Below are 12776 nucleotides of genomic sequence, written 5' to 3' on the forward strand. Positions count from 1 at the left end.
AGTTTACATATGTAGATAAAGAAATGCTATAGTTAAATAAGTATCAACTTATTTTAACATTTGGTTATTTGGAATCTCTCAGCCCCCTTTCCCTTTTCATAAGAGAAAAATGTTACTATATTCACTAATGAGAAAACTATTTTCAGAAACAGCTGAAAAGCAATATAGAAAGTTACTGGTTTTATTGCATGGAAAATATATGTTTCAGCTCAGAGAAATGTCTGAAGCCAGATTTAAATTCATTATATGCAATACAAAGTCCTATTTGTGACAGGGAGTGTGCAGTACTTCCTAAGAGAAGAGTGACTCTATCCCTAACATCTTTAGCTGTTAAAGTAATTGAAATAGAGGCATTGCAATGTGATCACCTTGCACATTTCTCTGAAATTATGATACTAGGAGCAGATTCCATCTTCAGATCAGCTCACATATCTTCAAGTCATAAAGCTAATTCTATTTCTCCTCCTGCCCTTCTCTGCTAGGTGACCCTGGACAAGCAGCACATAGCAGCTGGCACCACCATTGTTCTGTCTGACTTCATTGTCCCTGTGTCTGCTCTTAGCTGACTTATGTGCTCACTAGTAGCTATGACAACATTTTATTCAGGTAACAGTCACACACAACACAGCCCTACCCACTGAGAAGTCAGCAGACCCCAGTGTTATCCTCAGCTCAGTCACTGAATTGCCTGTGACCTTGGGTGTTCTCTGTTCATTCCTGGCCTTCATTTCACTCATCTGTAAAAGAGAGGTAATTATACTTGCTTTCCTCTCCAACAAACTCTTTTATTAATGGGTGACAAGTGTCAGAAAAAAAAGAGGAGAAAATTACTTATTTTCTGCATCTTAGAGGACTGCTAACCAGGACATTTGTCTCACAGATTTCCTTTAGCTCTAAAACTACAGCAGCAGGAGGAAAAATGTGATACTTCAGTAACATACAGGAACCAGCAGCTATATTTACTGTTTATAAATGCTTTCATAGGAACATTTCAGTTAATCCCCATTGCACAAGAGAGAGCTTAAGGAATTAAAGATATAACTCTTCGAGCTGCACCATGAAATAGCAGAGAGCAGGAAAGAACTTACAAGAATGAATTTTGCCTTTCAAATCTTTGAAAAGTTCTGGGCAAGAACTAGGCTGCAATGTTTTACTTTGAAAGTCAGATTCAAATAGTTCCACTTTGTAAGATTGTACTGTTCAGGCTGTTCAAATTGTAAGAATTTCATCGTACATTATCATTTTTTGGTTTTTAATGGCCATTTTAAAGCAAAGCAAGCTGAAAATATCTCAGTATTTCTTATTTTATTTCTAGATTGGAAGCAATAGAATAATACCCTTTAGTAACCACTAGGCTATGCTAACAGACAACTTAACTGACACAAAACCTACTTTAAAAAAATAATGTATGCTTTAAATGCACATGGATGTCCAAAGGCACATTAGAAATAAACCATGCATTAGGAAAGGTATTTACAGTAACCCCCATATCCTGAGTGGATTAACCTGCCTAACTTGTTTTTCCAACCCTAATTTAATTATGAGTTAAGTATAGCCAAGTGAGCCTTCCTGAAGAAAAAAGTACCTCCCTAATGCTGCTGTTCTAACTTGACAGAAATAAACAGGCTTTTAATATTTTTGTATGGGAAGTTTTTAGGTCAAATTCTGCTTAGTTCCTCTGATGATTTGTTTTAGATTCAAGACTGCAACAGAAGAAATTAACAGAAATATTAAACCCATCCTTTTTTATGGATGCTTGCTCTAGTACCTTAATAAAGAAGATTAAAAAAAATACATATTGTATGGGCTCTGCATTTTAGACAAGGAAAAGGTTGCCACATCCTATGAGAAGACGACAAATATGTTACAAATTATGAGAAAGAAACCCGGAGTATCGTGAATTGCCAATATTCGGAACTGTTCTACAAATCCCCATTGAAGAGCGACTTTACCTCATCATTATACAAGATTTCTAGCTGTGCATGATTCCCCTTGCAATCAACTGACAGGTTTAAATAGAAAAGGATGGTTGTTTCAGACTCTGAGAGCCTTTCATGCAAGATTAAAAAAAAAACCCTAAAATAAATAAGAGGATTATATTTATTCTAAGATGTATATCAGCATTCCTTGTTTTTTAAGCATATGGCAGAATGCATAGAAAAATCATTGAGTGTTTCCATGATCAAGTGTTTTTTTAAGAATCACATTAGTGAAGTAACACCAGATTAGCTGTATGAATGTGTCAACACAAACACTAGTGTAAAAGTAATTTGGTTACCAAAGCTATCTCTTTTTCTCAGAGGTACAAATGAATTGCAATTGAGATTCATAGTAGTGTTGAGTCATAAGGATTTTTATTTCTTTTATTTAAGGTTACATCTTATAATGGAAAAAATCCCATGTTTATAATTTTATTTGAAATATAATTATTTGTTATGTCTACGGAAGCTCAAAGAGAGAATGTGATCTGAAGGTGCTGCAGTCCGGAATACTATTTGTGAATTAAAAATCTCAGTTCAAGTACAAGAAAGTATAAAACTGAATTTTTTGAGGCATAAATGCGAGACAGGTTTTGAAGGCTTTCAGCATATCCCCTACGTCAATAAGTAAAGTCAGTCTTAAAAAGGAGAAACTTTTCTGAAGGAGTAAAACTGTAAACCCATTATTAGCTTGGGCCTGTGAATTTTGTTGTCCCTGAAGAATCTGAAATATTTGAACACAGCTATCCCTATTTCAAAAAAAGTCATTTCTTATCACCATAATTATTTTATTTTAATTATGATACAGCATTAATCTAATAACCTCTCTTCTTACTGCAATTGGCAGTGGGGTAAAATTCTAATTCAATTTTGAATAAATTTTGAGATTCTCAGCTGAAAGGCAGTGTCTAACGCCAACAGAGTGACTTCTTTTCCTGTGAGACAAATACGGATCTTCTATGTTAGGTGTTAACTCAGGCCAACACAGAAAACGTAAATTGTCTAGTCCAAAGATGGGGCAAAGGTAAAGCATGAGAAGTATGAGAAATAAACTGAAGAATTAGAACTTAACTGGGATAATCATACTAACTACATTAGAAGACTGTCATTAAGGCTGTAAAATTCAACTTGTTAACATGACAAAATTCTAGCAACAAGGATGATCACAGTCTTTCAACCTTTTATTTCCTCCCTTTTTATGTACTCTATAACCCACTGCTTAAGTAACTGACCACATACATAAAAAAAAAAAAAAAAAGAAAACCAACCAAAAAAAACCTCCCAGCCCTTTTCACTATTCAGGACAGCAGCAGCTGCCTTCCAGCTCTTCAACACTTTACTTCCTCCTCCATACATGCTTCATTGCATGTTAGGCAAACACTGCTTTATAGAGAGTAATGAATTATTTGCTTTTGTACCTTGTGCAGGTGCACCAGTAAGCTGCAGAGCCTGGCACTGCAGTAACACTGCCCAGCAGAACATAAGCCTTTGGCCATGTGTTAAAGAAGTGACCATGCCTCACTTTCCCCAGCTCATGAGGTATGCAAGAGCCTTTCCTACCAGTTGTTTCTCAAGATTTAACTTCAGATGTGTACAACACTGGGAGGTGGTATTATTCTCTCTTGATAACAGGAGAACTGAAGTACTAAAATTTTTAGGCTTTGGCTGTTAAGATGAAGATCTGCTTTTTTAGGATATTTGGACTCTAATAGCACAATGTATATTTGCAGCCTAGTTTCCACTGATTTCAACTAGTAACTGTAGTGTTGGGCACCTCTATGAAATCAGACTCCAGTTTATAAAACTGGGCATGTGAAAAAAATGACATACCACCAGTTACTATAGGTGGAAATGTTTCAAGTCTCCTACAGGCAGGTCCTTCTGCGTAGCACAAACGGGGATAAAAGCCAGTTCTTCCAGGCATCCCTTAATTGCACAATATTCCTCTGCCTTACCATAATATTGTCTATCATCCACTGTGTGTTTCCAGCCTCTTCACAAATGAGGATTTCTGTGATACCACAGTATCAGTTCAGAACCAGAACAGCTTTAATCTGTGCATTGAAGCAGATGGGAATCCCTCGTGAAAAAAAAGCAAATGACCACTTAATACTTACACTCACCCAGGAAGTCAAGAGAAGGCTGCAGAGAGTGCTTGGATGATGGCTTTCCATAACATTAACGGTTCCTGACTGTACACATTAATGATTTGTCTAGCAGGTGGTTTTTTTTTCCTATCAAACAAACACCCTTTACCTTCCTCTCACCGCAACTTCAGTATCATTATAAAGTATTTCATCAACCTTTTCAATGGTTATTGGAAGAACTATTAACCTTTTATTTCATGTCACATATATTTATGGTGGAGGAGTCTATACAGCCCTCCCCTGATGCCCTAACTTTCCTAGACAAGTAGGTAATCATCATTAAGGCTAATGGCTATGATGAAAGGGAAATGAAGACTGCCCTTGAGCATTTTTGGTGAGAACGACAATATCTGCCTGGATAATAGTGACAGCAGTGACCCTGAAGTAAAATGAAGAAGTAAACAACTAGGCCAGGAGATCAGGATTCAAAATCAATGTGAGGAAGTAACCAGCAGCAGCAGAGGAAAGGGGTAATGATTAAATTAAGTTAGCAAAAGTAATATTTGATTGGGCAATCATTTAATGCTCTCTAAGAAGACTAGTGACACAAACCAGTATGTAAAAGTAAGCTGGGGGGTTAGGAAGATCCTCTGAAGACCCTGGAAGAACAGCTCCCAGCCTAGAAAGCCTCTGAGAGACCCAGAAGCAGGATGACTGGAAGCAGTGGAGCCTTGTCCTTTTTGCTGGACCCAGGTCAATGTAAGTTGCATGTTACACCCTGAGTGGGGTTGCAGACAGTATAACCCCAACATTATCAGTGACCTGATTAAACATGGCGACTTCTCCCTGTTGTCGCCTATTGTGCATGGGAACACAACATCCCTGATGTAGCCGTGGTGTGCAGTATGCAACCAAACCAGGCCATGTTCAAGTTAGATGCATCTGTTGATGCATCAATTCATGCTGCCCCATGACTACCTTTTGACAAACCACCGAAGAACACAGGCAGCACTGTGCCATTTCTGCAGCATTCATGACTTCAACAGGCTGAATGTCTTCCAGCGTCAGACTGAACCTATGTTAGCGCTCTGGATCTAAACAAAGATGTGCCGCAATTACCAAACCATTTCAGAGGTCTTTGGTGAGTGGAAAAGAATTGGTGGGGTAAGAACTAACAGGAGGATATCATGCTTTAGTACAGGCAAGCACTTTTCTCCCTAGGACCTCTCCAACTTATGTCAGCCTGGTCTTCCTGCTCTCTCCTGACACATTACACCATTTTTCTTATGCACCTACTTGCAGCTCTACTCCTAAGTTTTCTCACCTTGTTCCCAGTCTCCAAATACAGTAGCTCCAGTTCTCACTGGCTCCATGACTGGTTTCCCTCTTTTTCCTCACAGCTTCTGGTCACCAGCCACAGGTCTCCAGCCACCAAATCCCACTGCTACATTCCTGACTGTTTCCGTCTATGTTTCCCAAAACCAAAATGAGGGCTGAGGTTGATACCTGGGAAATTTCAGCCCAAACAATTACAGCTTTGCCAAAATGTAAGGCGTTTTTAATTATTAAAAAAAGTATTGAACATAGGAGATTTTAGCAATTAATGTCTGTATATAACCAGCAGAATATTAATAGAAGGAGATAAAAAAGGAATCTAAATAGTATGGCCACTACATTAATACTACATTAACATGTTGAATAGTCCTCTTTTTTGAAATTAATTTCTACTTACTTCAGAAGAAGTCAGAAGGATGGAAAACAACCCTGGTGATTGCTGTATAACAGATACAGCCTTGCTACTGTCGGCAACACTATCTGGTTTTGCAGTTGGGATGAAGAAAAGTGATGGTAATTGCCTAGGGGAGCTGTCTTCATGAATAATCTATTCCATATAGTTTCAATGTTTGACAGAAAAACATCCTTAAACTGGTATTTGTACCTTAATTCCTTACAAGAGAAATACTACAGCAGACAGAGAAAGAAAAGAGAAGGCTATGTTGCAAATACCATCATATTCAGGTATACAATTAATCCTATTTTAATGGAAAAATACATTTCTCCTAAATATCAGCTTTATTTTCCAAAGTGCTATAAATTTTTACATTCAAAACCGGATTCTAAATGACACTGTACTCGAAGTTCTGCATTTCAGAGTTAGCTCATCATTTGTCTTTACACATCAGTAAACATCTGACTATTATTCCTGACTATTCCAAGCTTTATATATAAAATGAGGATTTAATACAATGCCAGGCTATGGGAACTGTTGTGCACATTTATAATGTTTTACAAACTTTATAAACATGGTTGAACACAGGCAGAGTGAGGCAAAATAATAAAATAAGCAGGAAATGGACACTTACCCACAGTGCTTCATGTGAGGTGGTTTATCCATTCTCACTGCCAGTTTAATTTTCAAGTCACTGTCCTGGCTGTTTTTTGGGACTACCATTTTATGCAGATCAGGTGACTTTGGGCTGTTAGATGTTGGATACAACACTACCTGCAAGACATAAAATAAAACTCCAATGAGTTGACGCAAAATAAATCTGTTAGTCTCTAATAAAAATTTCTAAGCAGTGAAGACTCCTGTTGCATCTCCTCCGATCTTAAAGTCAACTTAAAACTGTTTCATAAATCCAAGAAGCCTGTTGACTCAATCTTATTGTAACAAACAAATTTCCAAAACAAACTCGTTTTCTTACAAATGGGAATTTTCATATTTGAGTTAATACAATTTCCTCCTCTGTTAGTTCATTCTGAATTAACAGTTTTAAACAAAAAAAGGAACAATTGACACTTGAAAATGGTCATGTATAATTAAATAAGAACCTGAACTTTCATATTACTCAGTGGTCTGCTGGAAGCATCCTATTGAAACAATTTGCTTAGCATTATGCAGTGGCTCACCCCTTCAGTCATGACATTACTTAATGGAAGAAAACCAGAATATGTTCTGTCTTACTAACTCCATTTTCAGAAACTGCAGATTAATTCCAAAGCATCTTTGCTGCAAGTGGAGTATAATAAATGTAAGGTACTATATCCAGTTAACACGTGATATGGTATAAATCTTTTGTTTAATCTACATTGGCAGACATATAAAAAAAAGAAAAATACGTCAAATTTTAAATATTTAATTTTTGAAACTACTAGCTAACAATTAACTTTAGATTAGTATTAGTCTCAGGCTGTTGAATATTTATATATTTACCATAGAATCATAGAATAGTTAGGGTTGGAAAGGACCTTAAGATCATATAGCTCCAGCCCTCCTACCATAGGCAGGGACACCTCACACTAAACCATGTCACCCAAGGCTCTGTCCAGCCTGGCCTTGAACACTGCCAGGGATGGAGCATTCACAACCTCCCTGGGCAACCCATTCCAGTGCCTCACCACCCTAACAGGAAAGAATTTCCTCCTTATATCCAATCTAAACTTCCCCTGTTTAAGTTTTAACCCATTACCCCTTGTCATATCACTACAGTCTCTAATGAAGAGTCCTTCCCCAGCATCCTGGAAGGCTGCTATGAGGTCTCCACGCAGCCTTCTGTTCTCCAGGCTGAACAGCCCCAACTTTCTCAGCCTATCTTCATAAGGGAGGTGCTCCAGTCCCCTGATCATCCTTGTGGCCCTCCTCTGGACTTGTTCCAACAGTTCCATGTCCTTTTTATGTTGAGGACACCAGAACTGCACACAATACTCCAAGTGAGGTCTCACAAGAGCAGAGCAGAGGGGCAGGATCACAGTTTCACAGTATGCTAGAGATTGGAAGGGACCTCAAAAGATCATCTAGTCCAATCCCCCTGCCGGAGCAGGAACACCTAGATAAGGTTACACAGGAATGTGTCCAGGCGGGTTTTGAATGTCTCCAGGGAAGGAGACTCCACAACCTCCCTGGGCAGCCTGTTCCAGTGTTCCGTCACCCTCACTGAGAAGAAGTTTCTTCTCAAGTTTAAGTGGAACCTCTTGTGTTCCAGTTTGCACCCATTACCCCTTGTCCTATCATTGTTTGCCACTGAGTAGAGCCTGGCTCCATCCTCGTGACACTCCCCCTTTATATATTTATAGACACTTATAAGGTCACCCCTCAGTCTCCTCTTCTCTAAACTATAGAGACCCAGCTCCCTCAGTCTTTCCTCATAAGGGAGATGCTCCACTCCCTTCATCGTCTTCGTTGCCCTGCGCTGGACTCTCTCCAGCAGCTCCCTGTCCTTCTTGAACTGAGGGGCCCAGAACTGGACACAATATTCCAGATGGGGTCTCACCAGGGCAGAGTAGAGGGGAAGGAGGACCTCTCTCGACCTACTAACCACCCCCCTTCTAATACACCCCAGGATGCCATTGGCCTTCTTGGCCACAAGGGCACAGTGTTGGCTCATGGTCATCCTGTCGTCCACTAGGACCCCCAGGTCCCTCTCCCCTACACTGCTCTCTAACAGGTTGTTTCCCAACCTATACTGGAACCTGGGGTTGTTCCTGCCCAGATGCAGGACTCTACACTTTCCCTTGTTATAGTTCATCAAGTTATTCCCTGCCCAACTCTCCAGCCTGTCCAGGTCTCGCTGGATGGCAGCACAGCCTTCTGGCGTGTCAGCCGCTCCTCCCAGCTTAGTGTCATCAGCAAGCTTGCTGATAGTACACTCAATTCCCTCATCTAAATCATTGATGAATATATTAAATAATACCGGTCCCATTACTGACCATTGAGGCACTCCGCTAGTTACAGGCCTCCAACTAGACTCAGCCCCATAGACTACAACTCTCTGGCTTCTCTCCTTCAGCCAGTTCGCAGTCCACCTCACTACCTGATCATCCAGTCCACACTTCCTCAATTTAGCTGTGAGGATGCTGTGGGAGACTGTGGAAGACTGTGTCACCTCCTTTGACCTGCTGGTCACGCTCCTTTTGATGCAGCCCAGGATACGGTTGGCTTTCTGGTCTGCAAGCACACACTGAAGCCAGCTCATGTTCATTTTCTCATCAATGAGCACCTCCAAGTCCTTCTCCACAGGGCTGCTCTGAATCATTTCTCTGCCCAACCTGTACCTGTGACTGGGATTGCTCCAACCAGAAAGTTTATTAATTTATAGCCAATACAATTAAATAGTACTACTTCATGAAAAACTTAGCCACAGTCACACGTTTGGCATCTAAATGCTGCTGAAACATAATGTCTCCTTCTTTTTTATTACAAGCACTATTTTTGAATCAGTTTAGACTTCTTGAATCAATTTAGAGTTCTGAATTACCATGAACATGAAGCAGGATTTCAAAATGAAAACACTCCAAAAAGCATCATTCTTCACATTCATTTCTTGAAAACTAAAATTAATCATCATGCTAACCATCACCTTAGTTTCTTATACATAGTACTTGTGTCTTGTGTCACATATATAATACAAAATATATTATCCTCTGTGTTCTTACAGAAGTTTAATCAAGCACTGTCGTGGTTTAAACCCAGTCAGGTAACTCGTTCGCTCACTTCCCCCCCTTTTCTTGCCCTCCCCCTGCTCTCGGAGGGACGGAGAGGAGAATCAAATGCAACTCCCACGGGTTGAGATAAGAACAGTTTAGTAACTAAGGTATAACACAAATCACTACTGCTACCACCAATGATAATAATGATAAAGGAAATAACAAGGGAAGAGAATACATCATCTCACCACCAGCCAACCGATAACTCGCCCCCCCAGCCCGACCAAGCTCTGACCGATACCTCCTCCAACCCTGCAGCAGCCCTTCCGGCTAACTCCAGTTACATCCTGGGCATGACGTGCTGTGGTATGGAATACCTCTTTGGTCAGTTTGGGTCAGGTGTCCTGTCCCTTGGCCAAACCAAAACATCGCTTGTTATCAGCTCTGTTCCCAAGCTGAAAGTCAAAACACTGCACTACACCAGCTACCAAGAAGGGAAAAAATGACTGCTACTGCTGAACCCAGGACAAGCACTTAAGGAAGTATCTCCAAGCAAGCATAAATCTAACAGATCTTATTAAGGCAAAACAGATAGTGTCATTCAGATCTGAAAGATGACGTAAGCTGAATGCTTTCAACTTCTCATCTCAGTATTTTGCAGAAACACGTTCCTGCATTGCCTTAATATCAGTAGCTCTATTGAAGCAGAAAAATATGATGAATTTCCACAAATCAAGTGTGCAACCTTTATAACACCAGTGGGAGAAATAACCTGTCAGATCTATCGAATACATTCACTACCTTTTAAAGAGATGGCAGAAGAATCAGTATATTCTGGTTTCAATAAATCAGGAGGCTACTTTTTTTCTTTTCACAAATAGCAAACACTATTTAGAACAAATCTGGTTCCTTCTTTCCAAGAAACAAGTTGATTGTTATTATGAATAAAGCCATCTCTTAAAAAGCATTTACAAGCATTATGAGTACGGCAAACTTTGCGTTCTGATGCACTGAACAGCAAATGGTTTATTGTTCGTTTATCTTTTTAAATGCAAGATTACATAACAGGATTATTATTCATTGGTTGCTTTAACCCCCTAGCATTCACATAGGACTTTAGATGATGTTATGAATTTTTCTTTTCCTACAGACTATAGTTCCTGTTGTCCTGCAACATCTTATTACAGTTTATGCATCTCAAGTGACATCTTTCTCCTGTCAACTTCTTGAGTTGCTGATCATGCAAATACAAGCAGACAAGTGTATAATTAATTCATTATTTCAGTACTGACAATTCCTTTTCTGAATATTTAAAGAAGTATTTCAGAGCTTTGCTTTCAAAGCTCTCACAATGAGTAAGTATCTGTCAGAAATTATTTAAGTATGCACTGTGTTGTACTTGTATTACACTTTGTCATGCCTTCCAGCTTTAAACAATGAGAGCTAAAAGAACTTTGTCATCAGACTTTTTATCATTACACACAAACACACTATGCACATGCACACAAAGCATTTGACAGGCATTAATTATCTTCACAATAATTTTCACACTAATATTGCCCTAGAGGGTAATGCTAACCATTGTGTACCATCCCATCAGGTGGCACAAGCTGCAAGCTCCCATGAAATCACTGAACCCAAAATATTGGGCAAATATTTCTTGATAGGAAAAGTAAAAAGTTACTGAAATTTGTGTTAAAAGTATTCTCCAATACAATGCCATTGCCATTGTCCACGAAGAAGCTTTCTAAGAACCTGTCTTGGATTTCCTTTCAGCACTGCTTATGGGATTTTAATCTTCTAGGTGTTGTTCTATAACCTACTTTAAAAAATAAAATGGTATCAACTCGTGTCTTCTCTGAGGGATATAAAATTCACTTACAAGATATTCTTTCACTGTGCCTAAAATTTCTGAAAGTTTCGTAAAATTCATACTAAATCATACATTTATGAGTTAAATTTTATTTTATATTTTATTTTTTAATTTATCTTATGCTCTTGTTCTTCTATATATGAATATCATTATAGGAGATTATCCAGCAGCAGCAGCAGAGAACTATGAGCTATTAGTAGAGCACTGTGTTTACAAGAAGTAAACTAAGAGGTAATCATCATTAAAAAGTATAATGAACTATTAATGACCGAAATGCCATACACCTAACACAGCTGCTGTGCATTACATTGCTTCAACTGATTTAAGGCAAATTGATAGTATCAGAACAATGTGTGTTGAGATAATTCAGTAAATTAAATTATCTCATGATCGTTAAAAATGCTCAGCCATGTGGTCCAATTATATCTAGTATTGCACTTCCTCAGACCACACTGTAATGGAAGAAATACCAAGTTCATTTTATAGCCCTTCTCATTCATATCTAAAATAAACACAGAACTCTTAAATATTATAGAGCAACGCATTTATGGCTTTTTGCAAGGTGATGTTCTCACAACACTGTTTCTTAATTGTGAATGACTGAAAACATTCCTCTCCTGGCCTTAAAATATGACAGGTTGAAAGACATAAAGCTATAATCATTTGATGACTTAACTAGCCATCATTTCTTGTGATTTAGTTGTGTATTTAAGGCCCCAGCTGGATCACAACAGAAGTTATTGGAAGTACACCTGAGCTAAACAATCAATCCAGCCAAGCAATTATTACCTCTCTATCTTTGGCATCATACCTTCCTTTAAAGGTATGAAAAGGTTGAGTTGTCCAAAATACTCTGACAGCTTGAACAAACCAAACTTGGGACAATCTTGCTTTCTCAGAGTTGATAACCAAGCAGAAGGTTCAGAATCACATGTGCTGTGCAGAAATACAGAAAGACCTCCTATTAGTATTCCCATATTTAGACAAAGCTCTCAAGGTAACCACTCCTGTCTGCTGTTGTGCTGCTGTCAAAAGAAAATGCAACTTTCAAAAGGGACCAAGGAAGCTAAGAGGCAAGCAGACTTGCAAGCTGTAAGCACAGTGGAGAAAAAGCAGGAGCCAAGATAATCACTTTTCCCCCTACCCTCCCCACTCATGTCCAACTCAGATCCCTCTCCTCCCCATCCCCTACTTCCACCAAAAATATGATATTCAAGAGCTGAACCCAAGCATGGGAGTTATCTACTCATTTGAGTCAAGTATTTGAAATGAGACATTTTACAAATTGGGTTGGTGCTAGACACATTTTGAGATCTCAGACCTTGGGCACCAAACCTTGGTAATCATGGTAAATCTGAACAGACAATGCTGAGTTCTGACTCCCTGTCACAAGCAAAAAAGATGAAAAGTGAA

At 38.9% G+C, this 12776-nt stretch overlaps 1 protein-coding gene across 15 annotated transcripts in view; it reads right to left on the reverse strand.

The window, feature by feature from the left end:
- Window positions 1-12776, reverse strand: part of CADPS2 (calcium dependent secretion activator 2) — a 312438-nt gene that overhangs the window by 145390 nt on the left and 154272 nt on the right. For 8 of the 15 annotated variants that reach the window (XM_062609684.1, XM_062609683.1, XM_062609689.1 and 5 more), the window contains exon 8: window positions 6430-6569. In XM_062609684.1, coding sequence (XP_062465668.1) covers window positions 6430-6569 — 140 coding nt within the window. The remainder of the gene's footprint in view (window positions 1-6429; window positions 6570-12776) is intronic. The other 7 variants (XM_062609680.1, XM_062609685.1, XM_062609681.1 and 4 more) reach the window with 1 other exon arrangement.

This window comes from Pezoporus occidentalis, unplaced genomic scaffold (genome assembly GCF_034315485.1).
Source record: "Pezoporus occidentalis ecotype Australia unplaced genomic scaffold, CSIRO_AGI_Poc_V1 ctg14, whole genome shotgun sequence".
Classification (NCBI taxonomy): Eukaryota; Metazoa; Chordata; class Aves; order Psittaciformes; family Psittacidae; genus Pezoporus; species Pezoporus occidentalis.